This window comes from Nothobranchius furzeri, chromosome 2 (assembly GCF_043380555.1).
Source record: "Nothobranchius furzeri strain GRZ-AD chromosome 2, NfurGRZ-RIMD1, whole genome shotgun sequence".
Lineage (NCBI taxonomy): Eukaryota > Metazoa > Chordata > Actinopteri > Cyprinodontiformes > Nothobranchiidae > Nothobranchius > Nothobranchius furzeri.
Window position 1 is genome coordinate 99,077,442 of NC_091742.1, and position 18,822 is coordinate 99,096,263.

The following is an 18,822-nucleotide window of genomic DNA, read 5'->3' on the forward strand; positions in this document are numbered from 1 at the left end:
TCCCTGTGAAGGCCGCTTCTCTAGCATCACTTTTGGCAATCGGCTACACCATGGATACTCGGCTGGAATGACTCAAAACATTCTGTTTGTGCAGTGCACACTTCAAAGAGGACGATTACATCAAGAAAACATTCGGGAACAATGAGAGACTCTTTTTGAAGAGTTTGGCCGTACCAGAAATCTGGGTAAGTTTTGTATTTTTTTATTAATTTATTCCGGCTATGTCCGCCGTATTCATGCAATCATCTTCACACCAATGATGGTTGATCGTAGACTGCAGTAGCTTTGTCAACAATCTGTGTTGATGTGTGAGTTTTGTGTAGCAAATGCACGTAACGTAGCACAGGGGATCATCATGTACTGTTATACCTGTTGAAGCGTTGCTAAACTGAAAAATGAATCGTATTACAGTTGTGCAAAGTTGCAGTGACAGTGGCTTTCAACTTCGACTGGGCGGGGGCTGGAACATCACATGGTAACTCTCCCGGTTCATGACAGAGAACTGTTTCTCTACGACAAAAATCATCAGCTAGCTATTAAAAACTGGCTTGTTGTTGTACAGGGAAACATTTATCTAACCGTGCATAGGACAATAAAAAGTTTCAGTCTAATTAAACCTATTTGATCTGATGTTCAACAAGGTACGCAGTAGTACACCTTCTGCTACTAGTGGAACCGAAACCACAGAGGCCTGCAGTTACACCCAGCATATGCAGAACTTGAAGGACTCCCAGAGTCAACACCTCGAAATTCTTCAGCTCAAGTACAGCACATGGAGCTGATTCGGAAAAGTCCTGCTGACACCTTCAGAGGAACAACCAAAGCCAGACTTGAGATCCGCCTCCTAAAGGCTACGCTCAGACAAGCTGGTCTCTCCACATCAGATGAGGAAGTCTGAAATTATTGTGGAGTTGCAAAATTGTTACACCAGTTTCCAGCACTCACCTGGAAGGTATCTCAGAACAGCGGTTTGGTTTTTGGGGTGAAACTATGTGCTCCAAATACCACAGAAGTCAACTCTACTGGCTGTTTGTATCAACTTCTCCGACCGCTGGATCACTGGCAGCCTTGACCACAAGGACTCGTAGATTCTGCACAACTGGCGTGGGATGGTGTTTTTAATAGAGATTGTTAAACCATACATTCAGACGTATTTTACAACCCAGACATCACAATTTTCTAAGACACTTGGTTTTGCTACATAACATCTAAGTACACATTCCATCATTTCACTCATTGTCCCAGTTATCTTGTTTCAACCATAATTTATCATCATTTGTTCCGTGTCATCATTAGTAAATGGTAAATGGCCTGTATTTGATATAGCACCTTCTAGAGTCCTGGAACCCCCCAAGGCGCTTTACAACACAATCAGTCATTCACCCATTCACACACACATTCACACACTGGCGGGGATGAGCTACGATGTAGCCACAGCTGCTCTGGGGAGCACTGACAGAGGCAAGGCTGCTGAGCACTGGTGCCACCGGTCCCTCCGACCACCACCAGCAGGCAAGGTGAGTTGTCTTGCCCAAGCACACAACGACAGTGACAGACTGAGCGGGGGCTCAAACCTGCAACCTTTCGATTACGGAGCGAGCACTTTACTCCTGTGCCACCATCCACACAGTAGTAGAAATGTAGTATTAAATTTGTTTTTAGAAACTATTTTTCACTCGGTCTCAAAATATTACAAAGGTGTGATTTCCCCGAACTACCAAAATGACCTGGTTTCATTTTAGATAAAATTTCAAAAGATCAATAATATTGATATTTCATATTTATATGGAAATATCACATCTTATTGATCATTTAATAAAAGTAACCACTTACATCAAGTTACACAACCAAAAGGCTTCTGTCCTGTGTGGACAATTGTGTGTCTCTTTAAACTTGTCTTCTGACTAAATCTTTGTCCACACAGCTCACAGGCAAAAGGCTTCTGTCCTGTGTGGACAATTGTGTGTCTCTTTAAACTTGTCTTAAAACAAAATCTTTGTCCACACAGCTCACAGGCAAAAGGCTTCTGTCCTGTGTGGACTCTTGTGTGTCTGTTTAAATCTGTCTTTCGGTTAAATCCTTTTCCACAGAGCTCACAGGCAAAAGGTTTCTCTCCTGTGTGGATTCTCATATGATCATTTAAATGTGTCTCATGACTAAGCTTTTGTCCACACAGCTCACAGACAAAAGGCTTCTGTCCTGTGTGGGTTCTCATGTGATCTTTTAAATGTGTCTTTCGGTTAAATCTTTGTCCACACAGCTCACAGGCAAAAGGCTTCTGTCCTGTGTGGATTCTTATGTGTCTGCTTAAATTTGGTCGTCGGTTAAATCTTTTTCCACAGAGCTCACAGGCAAAAGGCGTCTGTCCTGTGTGGATTCTTATGTGTCTGTTTAAAGTTGTTCGTCGGTTAAATCTTTGTGCACATAGCTCACAGGCAAAAGGCTTCTGTCCTGTGTGGACTCTTGTGTGTCTGTTTAAATCTGTCTTTCGGTTAAATCCTTTTCCACACAGCTCACAGGCAAAAGGTTTCTCTCCTGTGTGGATTCTCATGTGATCTTTTAAATGTGTCTTATGACTAAACTTTTGTCCACACAGCTCACAGGCAAAAGGCTTCTGTCCTGTATGGGTTCTCATGTGATCATTTAAATTTGTCTTTCGGTTAAATCTTTGTCCACACAGCTCACAGGCAAAAGGCTTCTGTCCTGTGTGGGCACTCATATGACTGTTTAAACTTGTCTTATAACGAAATCTTTGTCCACACAGCTCACAGGGAAAAGGCTTCTGTCCTGTGTGGATTCTTATGTGTCTGTTTAAATCTGTCTTTCGGTTAAACTTTTGTCCACACAGCTCACAGGCAAAAGGTTTCTCTCCTGTGTGGATTCTAATGTGATCTTTTAAATGTGTCTTATGACTAAACTTTTGACCACACAGCTCACAGGCAAAAGGCTTCTGTCCTGTGTGGATCCTCATGTGACTGTTTAAACTTGATTTTCCTATAAATTCTTTTCCACAGTGATCACAACTAAATGTTTTAGTCTTTTTCTGGACTTCCCTACATGAGTCTGCATGTTGCGTCACTATAACACATTCCTTACTAGCACAACAGCCTGAAGACCTTGTTGCTAAATAACTTGTCATTTCTGCTGTCACATGGTCAGCTGAGCTGCTCGCTGGAACATGTCGGTCTTCTGTTTGCTGCTGATGAAGCTGTGAGACGAGAGGTTTTTCTTCATCATCCTCACTCTTTATAGAACCAGCAGTGAATAGAAATCTGGCAGCATCAGTCTCCTTCAAATGTCGCTGCTCTCTCTCCAGACTGGTCCAGAGGTTGTCCTGTTCGTCTTTTATGTGGAGGTGTTCTGGTTCCTGCTGGTCCTCACCAGCACTCTGTTCTTCATGAGCTTCTTCTTTAACCAGCGCCATTATTTTAACACCTGTAGGAAAAACAGAAACACAGTGAATTACTGAATGCTGTAACTTTCTATTCACACATTAAACAGTAATATTATTGCTTTAAAGAGCAAGTAACACCCAAACCAACTATTCTTTTGGCTGATAAACTGTATAAATGAGTATCTAATAGTGTTGTAGACATTCAAGTTTTTTCCTTTCAATTCAATTCAAGTTTATTTATAAAGCGCAAAATCAGGACCAGAGTCGTCTCAAGGACCTTCCACTCCAGTACAGGTCAGGTCATTAAGCCGATCAGTAACAAGTTCCTTACATAAGGAACCCAGCAGGTCACATCAAGTCACTGACTAGTGTCAGAGTCTTTACAGCAGTCCTCATACTAAGCAAGCATGCAGAGACAGTGGGGAGGAAAACTCCCTTTTAACAGGAAGAAACCTCCAGAGGATCCTGGCTCTGTATAAGCAGCCATCCACCACGACTCACTGGGGATGGAGAAGACAGACACACACACACACACACACAGACACACACACACACACACACACACACACACACACACACACACACTCGCTCCGAGCCTGCGGCAGTGCGGACTGATGCTAGCTAAATTACGTGAACCAAGTCCACGTCTCTCTTACTTTGTAACTATAGATATAGCGATTATAGCTGCAACATTGCAGGAAGGGAACGATCTTCAGAAGCAGTTAAAAGTAATTATTTAGCTTACTCATCCAAGTGGTACCGTTACGTACCGGTATCGATTCGTAGGTACCGGGAATTAGTACCGGATCGATTCAAATGTCAAAGGTACCCATCCCTAAGACACGCCCATCTACTTCTGGACCACGGGTCCCCGCAAGAACGAGGAAATGAACGCAAGTCAACGGGGCTAAAAAGGCTATTTTCTAACCCCGCTTATGTGCCATGGACTTCATATACGATGTTCGTCTATTTTAAAGACGCATTTTCATGCCAAAAACGCGCTCGTTTTCAGACGGTTGTTTCAGGTTTTGTGTGAAAACGTGCAGGACTACAACTGTGCATCACCAAAGTGACTTCATTCAACCAGACACGGAGAAAAACGGAAGAAAAATGGCTGAAAGTTCAGCGACCCTCAAATCCTTCCTTCAGGAGGAAAGAACCACCATAAATCTGGTCATGTGGTGAGTAGCAGCTATGCTAGGGGGAGGACTATGTGGTGACGCCAATGTGTGACTCGTAGTCATAGTACTTACGAACTTTTACAAGTTGAAAGGCAAGTTTGTGCCTGGACTGGTCCAAACACACATCATTGCTTTTTATTTAAATTGCAGTCTAACGCGTGTGATCCTGGCTCTAAGGCTGATTTCGCCCCGCTCAGGGACCCTTAAACCGAGCGGAGAGGGAGGAGATTAGGCTCCCTATGTCGTGGTTCTGCTGTCTTCTCATCTTGTTTTGCTCCTCTAAGTTTGTTGCAGGTGGGCGTGTCGGAGTGTCAGCTGCGGCTGATTTCCCATCAGCATGGCCAGGGGATTTAAGGAGCGGTGTTGCCACACTTCAGCGCCAGTTGATACTCTCACGTAGCGTAACCTCTAGCCACATCCCGCCCAGTCGGATTAGTTCTGTATCCTGTGCGTTTTGTCCTGTGCTTATTCAGCCCTCCCTGTTAACCGCAGTATCTGCCATGGATCCTCGTCTCAGTTTGCCTCAACGTCGCTCACCTCCCCTGGTCGTCCGCTCTCCACAGTCCACCTGCCCTGGATCCTCCTCAACCATCAACCACTCGCCCCCGCCTGACCCCTCTCTGCACAGACCTGACTTGCCTCCCCTTTCAGCCCATTCTCAGCCCAGCACCGTAAGATCATTCCACTTTATTCTCTTGGTTCTCAGTTTCCTGTTTCTCGCCTCGTTTATTCTTGTTTTAGACCCGGAGTTACATCCTGTCTCGCTTATGGAACAGCGCCCTTAGTTTCCCTTCTAGTTTCTTTAACAATAAACTTTTTGTAATTTCTTACCTGTGTTCCTGTGTGGGATTCTCTCATGCGGGTCAGGAAACTTCCACCCACCATGACACCCTATGGAGAGCAGATAGGTGGTGTCACTACAGTTTACAATGAAGAAGCTAATGAACATCCCAAATGATGATAAAGGATCACCGAACGTGTTACTGGATTAAACTAACTGATGCAATGTGGTCAGCATGTGTGCAGTGGTATGGCGTGTTAACCTGGTCCCACTGCAGTCAGTGTGTTTTAATATCTGAGCCGTTTCTGGTGGATCTATTGGCAGATGGTCCCTGAGCACTGGCTCACCGGAGGAAGGTATCGCTGCAGACCCGGAGACCGCAGATTCAGGCCGACTGCAGATTCAGGCCGACTGCAGATTCAGGCCGACCGCAGATTCAGGCCGACCGCAGATTCAGGCCGACTGCAGATTCAGGCCGACTGCAGATTCAGGCTTGTACTGTTTTTGAGACAGCGCCGCCCACTGTTTGTTTGCTAGCATTCCAAGATGGAGTACGATCGGATAGAACGTGGAGAACAGTATTTAATTAGTAAAAAGGAAGAAAACCAAAAACATACCATCCAATAGGACCAATAATGATGCAGCTGGGTTTTAAATAAAGTTTTACTTGAATAAAATGTGTTCAGTTCATCATAGCAAAGTTCCACAGCATTCTGCATTGAATTAATGAGCCACGTGTGTTTTGGCCCATCAGGGCGTTACGAGGTGGTTGAGCTAAGGATGTCCAGAACCAGGAAATTGGAAAAAGTTTTTTTTTTCTACAAACAACTTCAATTAGATAAATATGATAAAAGCTTTTATTAAAGGTTACTCAGGAGTTTCCACATTTGTATTCTGAGAGCGACTTCACTGAAGATTTAACAACGAATTAACTATTTTTAATAAGCTTCACCAGTCATTACATGTTTTTATATGTAATGGTTAAACAGCAGAAGCTTCAATCTGCAGTTGCAGTTACACGTTGGTCCTTTAGAGGGCGCTGTCTCAAAAACAGTACCAGCCTGAATCTGCGGTCTCCAGGTCTGCAGCGGTATACTCTTGCAGCGAGCAAGGCCGGATTAACCATATGGGCAACTGGGCAATTGCCCAGGGCCCACAAACTCTAAAGGACCCAGGGCAGCAAGGGCACGAGCAAAATACTGTAGGCCTATCTGTAATCTCCCGCTTTATATTAAACTAGGGTGACCGTACGTCCGGTTTTCCCCAGACATGTCCACTTTTCACTCTCTGTCCGGGACGTCCGGACTGCGGGTTCTTGTATTGATGAAAATGTCCAGCTTTTCATCCAGGAGCAGGAACCGAATTATGGGGAGCTGTATATCCTACACATCCAGGGGAGCCGGAAAAAAGTTTTCTACCTATATTACATCATTTATGGACTCTTGAGCAGAGAGCACAGAGAGCGGCACAGCGCTGCATTGTTGCGCAGCGATCCAGGCTGCTGCTTCCAGCACACGGTCCATTCTCAAAGTGGCGCAACCAAAAAACTATAATTAACACACGATATTCTTGGAACCACCAGTAGACCTGCAGTCTGAGAGCGAAGTGCTCGGTTAGGAACATATGGAACAATCAGATCACTGATGTATGATGGAGCTTGATTATTAAGAGCTTTATATGTGAGAAGAAGGATCTTAAAATCTATTCTGAATTGAACAGGTAGCCAATGTAGGGAAGCTAAGACAGGAGAGATATGATCTCTCTTTTTAATTCTCATCAGAACTCTAGCTGCAGCATTTTGGGCAAGCTGAAGACTTTTATCTACATTCTGTGGACTTCCTGAGAGTAATGAATTACAGTAATCCAGTCTTGATGTAATAAATGCATGAACTAGTTTTTCAGCATCACTCCTGGAAAGGATGCTTCTAATCTTAGCAATATTCCGAAGGTGGAAAAAGGAAATCCTACAAACTTGTGAAACCTGGGATTTGAATGACATGTCCTGGTCAAAGATAACACCAAGGTTCCTTGCTTTGTTCTCGGAGATCAATGTAATGCCATTAAGGTCAGGCGATTGGCTAAGCAATTTCCTTTTCTGGATTTCTGGTCCAAAGATGAGAACTTCCGTCTTGTCTTGATTTAAAAGCAAAAAGTTTAGAGTCATCCAAATTTTTATGTCCTCAAGACAAGCCTGTAATGTACCCAAACGATTAGGTTCATCAGGGTTAATGGATAAATATAGCTGAGTGTCATCAGCATAACAGTGGAAGTTTATCCCATGCTGTCTAATGATTTTACCAATTGGGAGCATATATATAGTAAAAAGAACTGGTCCAAGCACTGAACCCTGTGGTACTCCGCAAGTAACCCTGGAGTATGAAGACAATTTGTCATGTACGTTTACAAAATGAAATCTGTCAGACAGGTAGGATTTAAACCAGCCTAACGCTGTTCCTTTGATCCCTACAACATGTTCAAGTCTTTCTAAAAGAACATTGTGATCAACCGTGTCAAAGGCAGCACTGAGATCTAACAAGACTAGAACAGACACAAGATTCTTATCTGAGGCCATGAGAATATCATTTGTTACTCTCACTAATGCAGTTTCAGTGCTGTGATACTCTCTAAAACCAGACTGAAATTCCTCAGAGCATTAGTGTTTAAATGCTGACATACTTGGATGGCCACTATTTTCTCCAGGACTTTGGATAAAAATGGAAGGTTAGATATTGGTCTATAATCACAACTTTAATGAATTTACTTTGAGTACATGATACGCCATAATTATCTATGAATTTATTATACGATAATGCGTTGCCATCATTGTCTAACAGGTGTAAAACAGTCCAAGTTCCATGATCCATCCAATCCTTACAAAAAATGGATTTTCTTTTTAGCAATATACATCTGTTGTTCCAAACTGAATTTGTATGTGGAGAAAAATGATGCTTGTAAATCATTTTCCAGTACTGTTTATGAAAATTAGATAATTTAATAGGTAATTTGGAAATTTCAAAGTCACAATTTAAGAGAAATTCAATGCCACCAAGCTTCTCGAAAATTACTTTAGGGAAATAAAACCAAATACTGTTTGAGTTATTTTTGAAAGACTGCAACCATTTGAGTTTGATGGAACCATCCATTGCTTCAAAATCAGTCGCATTCAAACCTCCTTCTTCAAATGATTTCACTACATCATTCTTCCTAATATAATGTTGCTTGTTTCTCCAAATGTAATTAAAGTTAATTTGATTTATATTATTGATTAGTCTATTGGAAACATATAAGCATTGTGATGGATGAATCAGTCGAGACATACCTTCTGTTTTGGTAAGTAAGACGCGTCCAAAGATGGAGAGGTCTCTTTGTAACCAGCTGATTAGGATCTTTTTAGATTTCTGGGTAATATGCTCAAAATTTAGATTTTCTCTATTATTTGTATTCTTTGAGATTATAATACCCAAATATTTAATTTCAGTTTTAATAGCTATGTTAAGAGAGATACTGGGTTCACAACCATGAATATTTAATAATTCACATTTTCTGATATTCAGGTACAAACCAGAGGCCTTTGAAAATAATGAAATTTCATTTAGTGTGAGAGGAACCTGTGACGTGTTCTTTAAAAATAGTGTAGTATCATCTGCTAATTGACTTATGATCAATGGGGCTCCCATCAAGTTCAGTGCTGGAATATTTGGATTGTGTTTCATGAAAATAGCTAAAAGTTCCATTACAATAATGAAAAGTAGTGGCGAAGCTGGACACCCCTGACGGATTCCTCGACTGACGTTAAATCGTGTTGCAACACATTCTCACTCCCAGCGCGTCAAAAACAAACGCTTGGTCAGCCACCCTCCGCCTCAGACCCCTGACGCCACAAGTGCCCTTTTCTGTTACTTATGTGCAAAAAGGGCTTTTTCCCTTTTCTGACTGCAGATCCCAATGCAGCGTTACACTGACGCAATGGGATGTCCGCAGCGAGGGCACCAAACAAGCTCATTGTACCTCACCTTAACCTTATCCTCTTATTTAACCTTCCCCTCACCCCTATCCTAACCCTAACCATCTTGCTAGCGAACACAGTGATGTGTCGATCAGCTCTATGAAGTGAACGGTGGGAGCTGCCTCGTCATTGGTCGAGTTTGGACCGAGCCAACGCGAGGGGGAGGTTTCAACTACCACGGTGGAGGTTAAAAGTAGAGGGTATGTGTAACCTCCCCCTCGCCAGATGGTATGTTCTAACGTTCCTCTTGGGCGGCAAATATGAAAATTCAGTCAGAATGCATGGGAAACAGACGCTTGATCACAGTGAGAGTAACGTTTTAGGTAGCAAGAGGGCTAAGGTTAGGATGAGGGAGAGGGGAAGGTTATAAATAGTGAAACGTTAAGGTTTAGGTGCGGTTAAATGAGCTGGTTCTGAGCCGCATCAGCGGAACTTGCAAAATCGCAAGGTGTTCAAATACTTATGTTCCTCACTGTACACCAGTAATAACTATTGCTATCATGGACTGGTTTAAAGGCTATGAACCAGACGTCAGACAGAAGTAAAAGTTTATACATTTCATAAATCATAATTAATACTATTTTTCTCTCCTCTGCCTGAGCTGATGACGAAGCCGTATGGACGGCACGCCTCATAGCAGCGATGCGCCTTTTGTGCAAAATAGTAAGAACATTTTATTTATGCAGCACTCATCACAGACAGAACCACAAAGTGCTTCACATAGATCTGAACAAAATAAAGCATAAAGTCATAAAATCAAAATGCTCTCTAAACAGAAATAGATTAACATCAGAAATAAATTGTCATAAAATAATTAAATTTCATAAACAGGTGAGATTGAAAATTTGAGTTAAAATTAAGAAAATAAAAGGTTTAGTTAAAAGCAGCTTTAAATAGAAGGGTCTTCAGCTGTGTTTTAAGTGCCCAGACTGTCAACGCTGCTTAAGGATAAAGGAGATCATTCCAGAGTCGGGGTGCAACATTCTGGAAGGAGCGATCACCTCGACTTTTGTATCTGGTCTTTGGGACTTCTAGAAGGTTCTGGTGGGTGGACCTGAGGGCTCGGGTTGGAGCATAAGGCTTTAACAGTTCAGTAATATAGGGAGGAGCTTGACCGTGTAGAGCCCTAAAGGTTCTAGTCAGGACTCTAAATGAACTCTAACCCCCAAATTCCACTACCTCCGCTCCGCTCCGGTCCGCCCCCGCCTTCCGCAGCCGCTCGCTTCCAAACTCAATTTTTACTGCTACCCGCTCTACAACGGCTCCGCTCCGGTGCGGAGACCTGAGGTGGGCAAACAGGCATGCACAGGATTTTCGAGATCTTGCGATACAGTCCGAGCAATAAACGCGGAAGTTAGATCCAAACACCCGTTGTGTGGGAGAAGCATCGAAATGAACCGTTTAATCTGCCCATCATTTGTGTTGAGAGATCAGCAGTGTTTGGATCAACAAAGTGTGACTACTTTGATAGTGGAAACTGTATTTATGGCTTACTTTTGTGCATTTAAACTTCAGCCGCCATTGATAGTTGTTAAAAGTTGTTAAACCTGTGCATATGAAACAAAAAACGCTTTTTGTTTATCGATTTATTGTGAAAAACGGAAGTTGTGCTTGCTCCTTTTCCTGTTGGGCGGTTGTGATTCCTGTCCATTGACTGCGGAGGTGCTCCGACGTCCGGCAAAAATAGGATTGATTCTATTTTTGCCGGACGCCGGAACAGAGGGCGGCGCACTGCCGGAGCACGGCCGCAGTAGTGGAATTGCTCTGATTGACTACAACGGGACCGATTTTGCTCCGGAGTTTGTGCCGGAGCGGAGCGGAGGTAGTGGAATTTGGGGGTAAAGTTAAAGGGTAACCAGTGCAGAGACATCAGAATAGGAGTGATGTGTGTTCTTCTGTTTGCTCCAGTTAGGAGCCTCGCTGCAGAGTTCTGGACCAACTGAAGGCGGTCAAGGGCTTTTTAGTTAAAACCTGTGAAAAGTGTGTTACAGTTATCTAGACGGGAGGAGACAAAGGCATGGATAATCATTTCTAGTTCATGTTTTGACACCAACCTTCACAGTTTCAGACCGTTTTTGAGTGACCTTCAAGAGACATTGGTTGGCCAAAAACACCCAAATTCCTTAAGTTTGTCCTGACGGAAGAAGATAAATGACCAAGTTTCAGACTAATCAGGGGAAGCATGCTCTCAGGGGCAATGATCAGACATTCAGTCTTTTCTGAGTTTAACTGGAGGAAGTTATCTTCTAGCCAGCTGGTGGTAGCTGATAGACACCCTAGTAATTCAGACAGTTTGTAGAACTCAGAATCCTTAAAGGGGCAGTACGGCTGAATGTCATCTGCATATAGGTGATAGGAGACGTTACGAAAAGAATCAAGTATCTGCGCAAGAGGGTGTATGTACAGCAGAAACAACCGTGGACCCAAAACAGAGCCTTGGGGTACCCCACAGAACAGATCAGTTGAATCTGAAATTATGCCTCAAGGAGCGTGTGACAGGCACAACGGGAGGGGCACGCTAGGGGAAGGACGACGACTGCAGACGCCGGGTGTTTAGAGGAGAGACAGATATTTTTTCATAAATCTACCAGTACACAAAGTCCCGGTATGCTGGGAGTTTATGAAGTGACGGTAATGATGCTGCTGAACACAGCCCACTTAAAACACTGCTCTCTGTCCCTAAAAAGGATATGAGTCTAACGATCTGATCCCCAACACCTGACCACCATAAACAGTTCCTGACAGCCGCTGTTCCTACAAACTGGTGTCAATAACCCCCTGGGGAAAAGACTTCTGTCCTGTATGGACTCTAATATGAATGTTTAAAGTTGTCTTTTGGCTAAATCTCTTTCCACAAAGCTCACAGGCAAAAGGCTTCTGTCCTCTGTGGACTCGCATGTGAATGGTTAAATTTCCCTTTTGACTAAATTTTTGACCACAGAGCTCACAGTCAAAAGGTTTCTCTCCAGTGTGCACTCTAATGTGACTGTTTAAAGTTGTCTTATGACTAAATCTTTGTCCACAGAGCTCACAGGCAAAAGGTTTCTGTCCTGTGTGGACTCTACTGTGAGTGTTTAAATGTGTCTTCTGATTAAATCTTTGACCACAGACCTCACAGGCAAAAGGCTTCTGTCCTGTGTGGACTCTCATGTGACTGCTTAAATTTGTCTTTTGTCTAAATGTTTGTCCACAGAGCTCACAGGCAAAAGGTTTTAGTCCTGTGTGGACTGTGAAGTGATTGTTTAAACTTGTCTTATGACTAAATCCTTGTCCACATAGCTCACAAGCAAAAGGTTTTGGTCCTGTGAGCACTTTCGTGCGATTGCTTAACTGGGTCTCATGACTAAATCTTTGTCCAAAGACCTCACAGGCAAAAGGCTTCTGTCCTGTGTGGATTTGCATGTGATTGCTTAAATTTGTCTTTAGCCTAAATCTTAGTCCACAGAGCTCACAGACAAAAGGCTTCTGTCCTGTGTGAACTGTCATGTGACTTTTTAAACTTGCCTTATGACTAAATCTTTGTCTACAGAGTTCACAGGCGAAAGGCTTCTGTCCTGTGTGGACTCTCATGTGACTCTTTAAACGTGTCTTACAGGTAAACCTTTGCCCACACGGCTCACAAACAAAACCTCTCTCTTGTGTGGACTCTCGTGTGAAGGTTTAAACATGACCCAGAAGACCTTTTAGCTGAATATGTTATCACTCCTATGTGTCTCTGGAGAGACCGCTTGTGGAGAAACTGTTTACCACACTCAGGGCAGCTAAAGGATGTGTTGACAGCCTTAACATTTGACTCAGAAGACCTGCTTTCATTCCAGTCAATGTCTCCCATTTCTGACCCAGAGTCTGACAGCTCAGAGTCTACATTCACATCATCATCCTCTTTATCATCTCCACTAACTTCAGTCTCTGAAGAATCAGATGTCTGTTCATGAGGGTTCAGACCTGGGTTCCTGCTAGTTTCTGCTCCTCCACCAGCTGAGCTGCAGGCTGGAACATCTCTGTCTTCTAGTTGCTGCTGATGAAGCTGTGAGATCAGAGGTTTCTCTTCATCATCCTCACTCTTTATAGTAACTACAGTGACTGGAAACCTGGCAGCATCAGTCTCCTCCTTCAGATGGAGCTGCTCTCCCTCCAGACTGGTCCAGAGTTCCTCCTGTTCCTCCTTTATGTGGAGGTGTTCTGGGTCCTGCTGGTCCTCACCAGGAGCTTCTTCTTTAACCAGCACCAGCTGCTGAACATCTGTAGGAAACACAGAAACACTTTGTGTAAATTACTGACTGTACCTTTGAATTCAGTTCAGTTTATTTATAAAGCGCAAAATCAGGACCAGAGTCGTCTCAAGGACCTTCACACAGTAAACATTCCAGTACAGGTCAGGTCATTAAGCCGATCAGTAACAAGTTTCTTATATAAGGAACCCAGCAGGTTGCATCGAGTCACTGACTAGTGTCAGAGTCTTTACAGCAATCCTCATACTAAGCAAGCATGCAGCGACAGTGGAGAGGAAAACTCCCTTTTAACAGGAAGACACACACACACACACACACACACACACACACACACACACACACACACACACACACACACACACACACACACACAGGTTACATTGTGATGTCTTAGTAAATATTCTATTTGGTGAGAGATAAACTTTATAGTATTTATCCTAGTGAATCTATAATTAAACGGGTAAACTAGTAGTAGCACATCCAACATCAAAGAGAGTAAAGTGTTATTATCAGGAGAGGGAGAAGTGGTTAGCAGCAGTGTGCCGGTCGATGGCTAGGGTTAGGGTTCGATCTGGGCTAACATCAGATTTTAACCATAGGCCCTATCAAATAAAACAGTTTTAAGCCTAGTCTTAAAAGTAGACATGATGTCTGCCTCACAAATGTTGTATTGTTGCTTTAATTTGGTGCGATGAGAACTGACCCAGAAAAGAGGAAATGACTTGCTGAGTGACATTTGAATGTGAGGTGAATATACAAATATATTATAAATGTAGGCCTAGTTAGATTATTAATGCTTCTGAGAACGCTGACCAGCATCACTAACGGACACTGGCCTGACACCAGGCCACACTTCAACGGTTTCTTTGGTATCTTCAACAGGTACTTGTATCACTTGTATCTTGCCTCATAATCGCTCCAGAACATTCTCTTTTCTTAGAGTTTCTCCCAATGATGTACTACAGACAATAAAAACACTGTTCAACTAAAGCTACTGGTCCTGATGGGATTGAGAATCCGTTATAGTTAGCTTCTGATGTTCTTGCACATTCTCTCTCAGATCTTTTTCATTTGTCACGTGACACTTGCTCTGTTCCAAAGGAGTGGAAATGCACCAAGATTAGTCCTTTATTTTTTTTTGGGGGGGGGGGGGGGGGGGGTCGTGTGAACCAAGTATCTATCGACCAATTACAATAACAATGTAGTTGTGAAAACATTTGAAAAGTTAATAGTTAGAGTTCTATTGAAGAAAACCATTTATTGTCTCCTATCAATCAGGACTCTGCAAAGCCTTTTCTACCACCACCACCGCTCTCTTGAACCTCAGTAATGACGATACTCTGGCTTTGATGATAGCATGGCCACGGGGCTGTTTCTCTCCACTTATCTAAAGCATTTGATTTGGCTGACCACTACGTGCTCCTAGACACATTCATTTGGCGTATCTATCCTCTGGTTTCATTCTTTTTTTTCATAATTGTTTGCTAATTATTGCTTTTAACAGGTCAGAGTCTAGACAATGCAGAGTTGTTGGAGGTGTTCCTCAGGGTTCCTCATTGGGGATTCTTATTTTCAATCTTTATTAATGAATAACGCTCTGTTGTTGCTGATGATACAATGTTATACTGCTTGAAACCTAGCTTAACTGAGATCCAAGAATGTCCTCAGTCTAATTTTAACAGCGTACAACACCGGTTAGTTCATAACAACTTAAAAAAATTTAAGTCATAGTCAATGCTTTTTTGAGAGAAATCCTCCCTTTGCTGTGCTTCGTGAATTCAATTTACAATTTTTAGATTCGTCTAAGCCGAAACCTTCTGCTTCCATCAAACATTTGGGTGTTTGGTTAGACCCGGATTTGTCCTTCAAAAATCTGTTACAAATAAGATCAGCTTTCTGATGCTGCCAACAGGACCACTTACACATAGGGGGACCAGATGTCCAGCATTTTCATCACTTTTCACGTGTCCCGCAAATCGAGACTCATGTCCCGCATTATTGACAGTTTCCCCTTTCGAGTTTCAATCTTAAAGAAGAAACTGTGGAGAAACCTGCCTGTTGCTGTCAATCAAACGGAGGCGGAACTTTATCGCAGATCCGGAGCGTGTGTGGAGCACGCCCTAACCACCAAAACAAGCGTGAGTGAGCAGGGAGGAAAAAAATGCTGTAAACTCATGAATTCAACGAGTTCAGAGATACTCAATTCAATTCAATTCAAGTTTATTTATAAAGCGCCAAATCACGACAAGAGTCGTCTCAAGGCACTTCACATAATAAACATTCCAATTCAGGTCAGTTCATTAAGCCAATCAGAAATAATGTTTCCTATATAAGGAACCCAGCAAATTGCATCAAGTCACTGACTAGTGTCAGTGACTATACAGCAATCCTCATACTAAGCAAGCATGCAGCGACAGTGGAGAGGAAAACTCGGTTTTAACAGGAAGAAACCTCCAGAGAATCCTGGCTCAGTATAAGCAGCCATCCTCCACGACTCACTGGGGATGGAGAAGACAGAGCACACACACACACACACACACACACACACACACACACACACACACACACACACACACACACACACACACACACACACACACACACACACACACACACACACACACACACCAGTACCTGTGTCCATGCTGATGGATGATCCTGAAGTGGTAGCAGGTTTTCTTTAGCCGTGTTTAGCTAACAGCTGCAATAGAAACAAAGCAGGAGAGCTGATTAAGATGCTGCTTCAGAACAACGCAGGAGATTAAAGATCCAACGCTTTGGTTCTGATCAGCCAAAGAGGAGCTTCTAACAGCCTGCGATGTTAAAATGACTCAGATTCAGGAAACTTTTCGTTTGTAGCATACCACGAAAACAACATTGTACAAACAGTCAATCATGTGTATGACTAGCAGCATTACAACAGACGTAGAGGCTCTAGTGCTGAATATCCACCACCCTGGGTCCATGTTCCTTAGACACCTCCTTCCAGATGTAACAGTTTAATAACAGAAGGGACTAAAGAGTTCGAGCAGCAATTTGTTTTCCTAAAGCCTCCCGCACACAAGAGCAATCAGCCTCGAATGACCGTTAGCTCAGCCGATTGCTCTCGTGTGCGGCAGGCTTAAAGGATACATAAAACGATGCCCTGGGGGCATGAGCGCAAACTCAGAGCGTAGGGGGTGGAGAGGCTGACCCAAACAGCGCCTGCTCCTCCCTTAAGCCTAATTCATGCTTCTCCATCAGCTCCAACAGGGAGAGACACGCACAGACGGAGATGTTTTGCTCTCATACTTCTCCGTCTCCTGGGGAGTGTTGCAAAGCAATTCCCCGGCAGGACAGCAGAGGGCGTCGCGCTGTTCTGTATTTATACTGCGTTTTTTGTATATAAGAGACTTTTTAACAGACAAATTTGTCTCATTCTCCTCCACCTCTTCATGTGCTTGCCACCTCTAAACCCACGTTTCCTGAGGGGCACCAGGCTGGAGGAGCGTCAGGCTGGAGGGGCGCCAGACTGGAGGGGTGCCAGGCTGGAGGGGCGCTAGGCTGGAGGGGCACCAGGCTGGAGGGGCACCAGGCTGGAGGGGCACCAGACTGGAGGGCTGGCAGGCTGGAGGGAAACCAGAATGGAGGGGCGCTAGGTTGGAGGGGTGCCAGGCTGGAGAGGTGCTAGGCTGGAGGGGCACCAGGCTGGAGGGGCGCTAGGCTGGAGGGCTGGCAGGTTGGAGGGGCGCCAGGCTGGAGGGGCGCTAGGCTGGAGGGGCGCAAGGCTGGAGGGGCACCAGGCTGGAGGGGCGCTAGGCTGGAGGGCTGGCAGGCTGGAGGGGCATAAGGCTGGAGGGGCACCAGACTGGAGGGGTGCCAGGCTGGAGGGGCGCTAGGCTGGAGGGGCGCCAGACTGGAGGGGCGCTAGGCTGGAGGGCTGGCAGGTTGGAGGGGCGCTAGGCTGGAGGGGCGCCAGGCTGGAGGGGCACCAGGCTGGAGGGGTGCTAGGCTGGAGGGCTGGTTGGCTGGAGGGGCATAAGGCTGGAGGGGCACCAGACTGGAGGGGTGCCAGGCTGGAGGGGCGCTAGGCTGGAGGGCTGGCAGGTTGGAGGGGCGCCAGGCTGGAGGGGCGCCAGGCTGGAGGGGCACCAGGCTGGAGGGGCGCTAGGCTGGAGGACTGGCAGGCTGGAGGGGCATAAGGCTGGAGGGGCACCAGACTGGAGGGGTGCCACGCTGGAGGGGCGCTAGGCTGGAGGGGCGCAAAGCATGAGGGCTGGCAGGCTGGAGGGGCGCCAGACTGGAGGGGCGCTAGGCTGGAGGGCTGGCAGGTTGGAGGGGCGCCAGGCTGGAGGGGCGCTAGGCTGGAGGGGCGCCAGGCTGGAGGGGCACCAGGCTGGAGGGGCGCTAGGCTGGAGGGCTGGTTGGCTGGAGGGGCATAAGGCTGGAGGGGCATAAGGCTGGAGGGGCACCAGACTGGAGGGGTGCCAGGCTGGAGGGGCGCTAGGCTGGAGGGCTGGCAGGCAGGAGGGCTGTCAGGCTGGAGGGGCGCCAGGCTGGAGGAGCACCAGGCTGGAGGGGCGCCAGACTGATGATGCAAAAATACCTTCAGCCTGCATTTCCTGTGGGTAATAACAGCTGTGTCCGTTTGCGATCTGCAGCTTATTTACTGAATAACAGAGAAGCACGTCAGTGCCTAAAACACAAGAAGAAGAAGCAAAAAGCCTTTCTTCTAAAGCAGGGGTGCCCAATCCTGGTCCTGGGGGGCCGGTATCCTGCATGTTTTAGTTTGAACTCTGTTTCAACACACCGGATTTCAATCAGCAGCTAGTTAACAGGCTTCTGCAGAGCCTGATGAGCTGCTGCACATGTGTTTCAACCACTGAATCAAGTCTGTTGGAGCAGAAAAACCACAAAACCTGCTGGATACCAGCCCTCCAGGACCAGGATTGGGCACCCCTGTGAGAGGTGTTTGCGTCGTCGCCAGAGGCCATCTTTGACTACAGTTAAAAACTACAGTTTCACGCGGTACAGTCGGCATTTCCGCCGTTTTCTGATTGGTTATTTTCGAGCTGACTAGTCCCGCCCCTCATGTGCTTCTGTGCCTGTGAGTAACCAGACTAGTTCTCTGAGTAGACCAGAGGACGAGTCTGGCAGGTCAGGCTACCTAGTGACATCAGTGCAGGTCTGGTGCTGAGCAGCATGGATGCATCACAGGGTTTTGCTGTAGTCGGGGTTCATGATGGATT

General features: G+C 45.1%; 2 protein-coding genes across 2 annotated transcripts in view; both read right to left on the reverse strand.

Moving 5' to 3' along the window:
• Window positions 1-1,100: 1,100 nt before the first annotated feature.
• LOC129154749 (zinc finger protein 721-like) overlaps window positions 1,101-18,822 on the reverse strand; it is a 41,848-nt gene continuing 24,126 nt past the window's right edge. Inside the window, exons 13-20 of the mRNA XM_070542434.1 lie at window positions 18,180-18,242; window positions 17,054-17,201; window positions 16,861-16,963; window positions 15,646-15,714; window positions 14,481-14,553; window positions 13,308-13,604; window positions 5,407-5,466; window positions 1,101-3,435 (exon numbers count right to left, since the gene is read on the reverse strand). Of these exons, the coding sequence (XP_070398535.1) occupies window positions 1,835-3,435; window positions 5,407-5,466; window positions 13,308-13,604; window positions 14,481-14,553; window positions 15,646-15,714; window positions 16,861-16,963; window positions 17,054-17,201; window positions 18,180-18,242 (2,414 nt within the window). The 3' untranslated portion in view covers window positions 1,101-1,834. The remainder of the gene's footprint in view (window positions 3,436-5,406; window positions 5,467-13,307; window positions 13,605-14,480; window positions 14,554-15,645; window positions 15,715-16,860; window positions 16,964-17,053; window positions 17,202-18,179; window positions 18,243-18,822) is intronic.
• On the reverse strand, window positions 7,974-13,064 carry LOC139066247 (gastrula zinc finger protein XlCGF57.1-like). Its single transcript, XM_070548674.1, has one exon. The coding sequence runs from the start codon at window positions 12,930-12,932 to the stop codon at window positions 12,117-12,119; it is 816 nt and encodes a 271-aa protein (XP_070404775.1). The 5' UTR covers window positions 12,933-13,064; the 3' UTR covers window positions 7,974-12,116.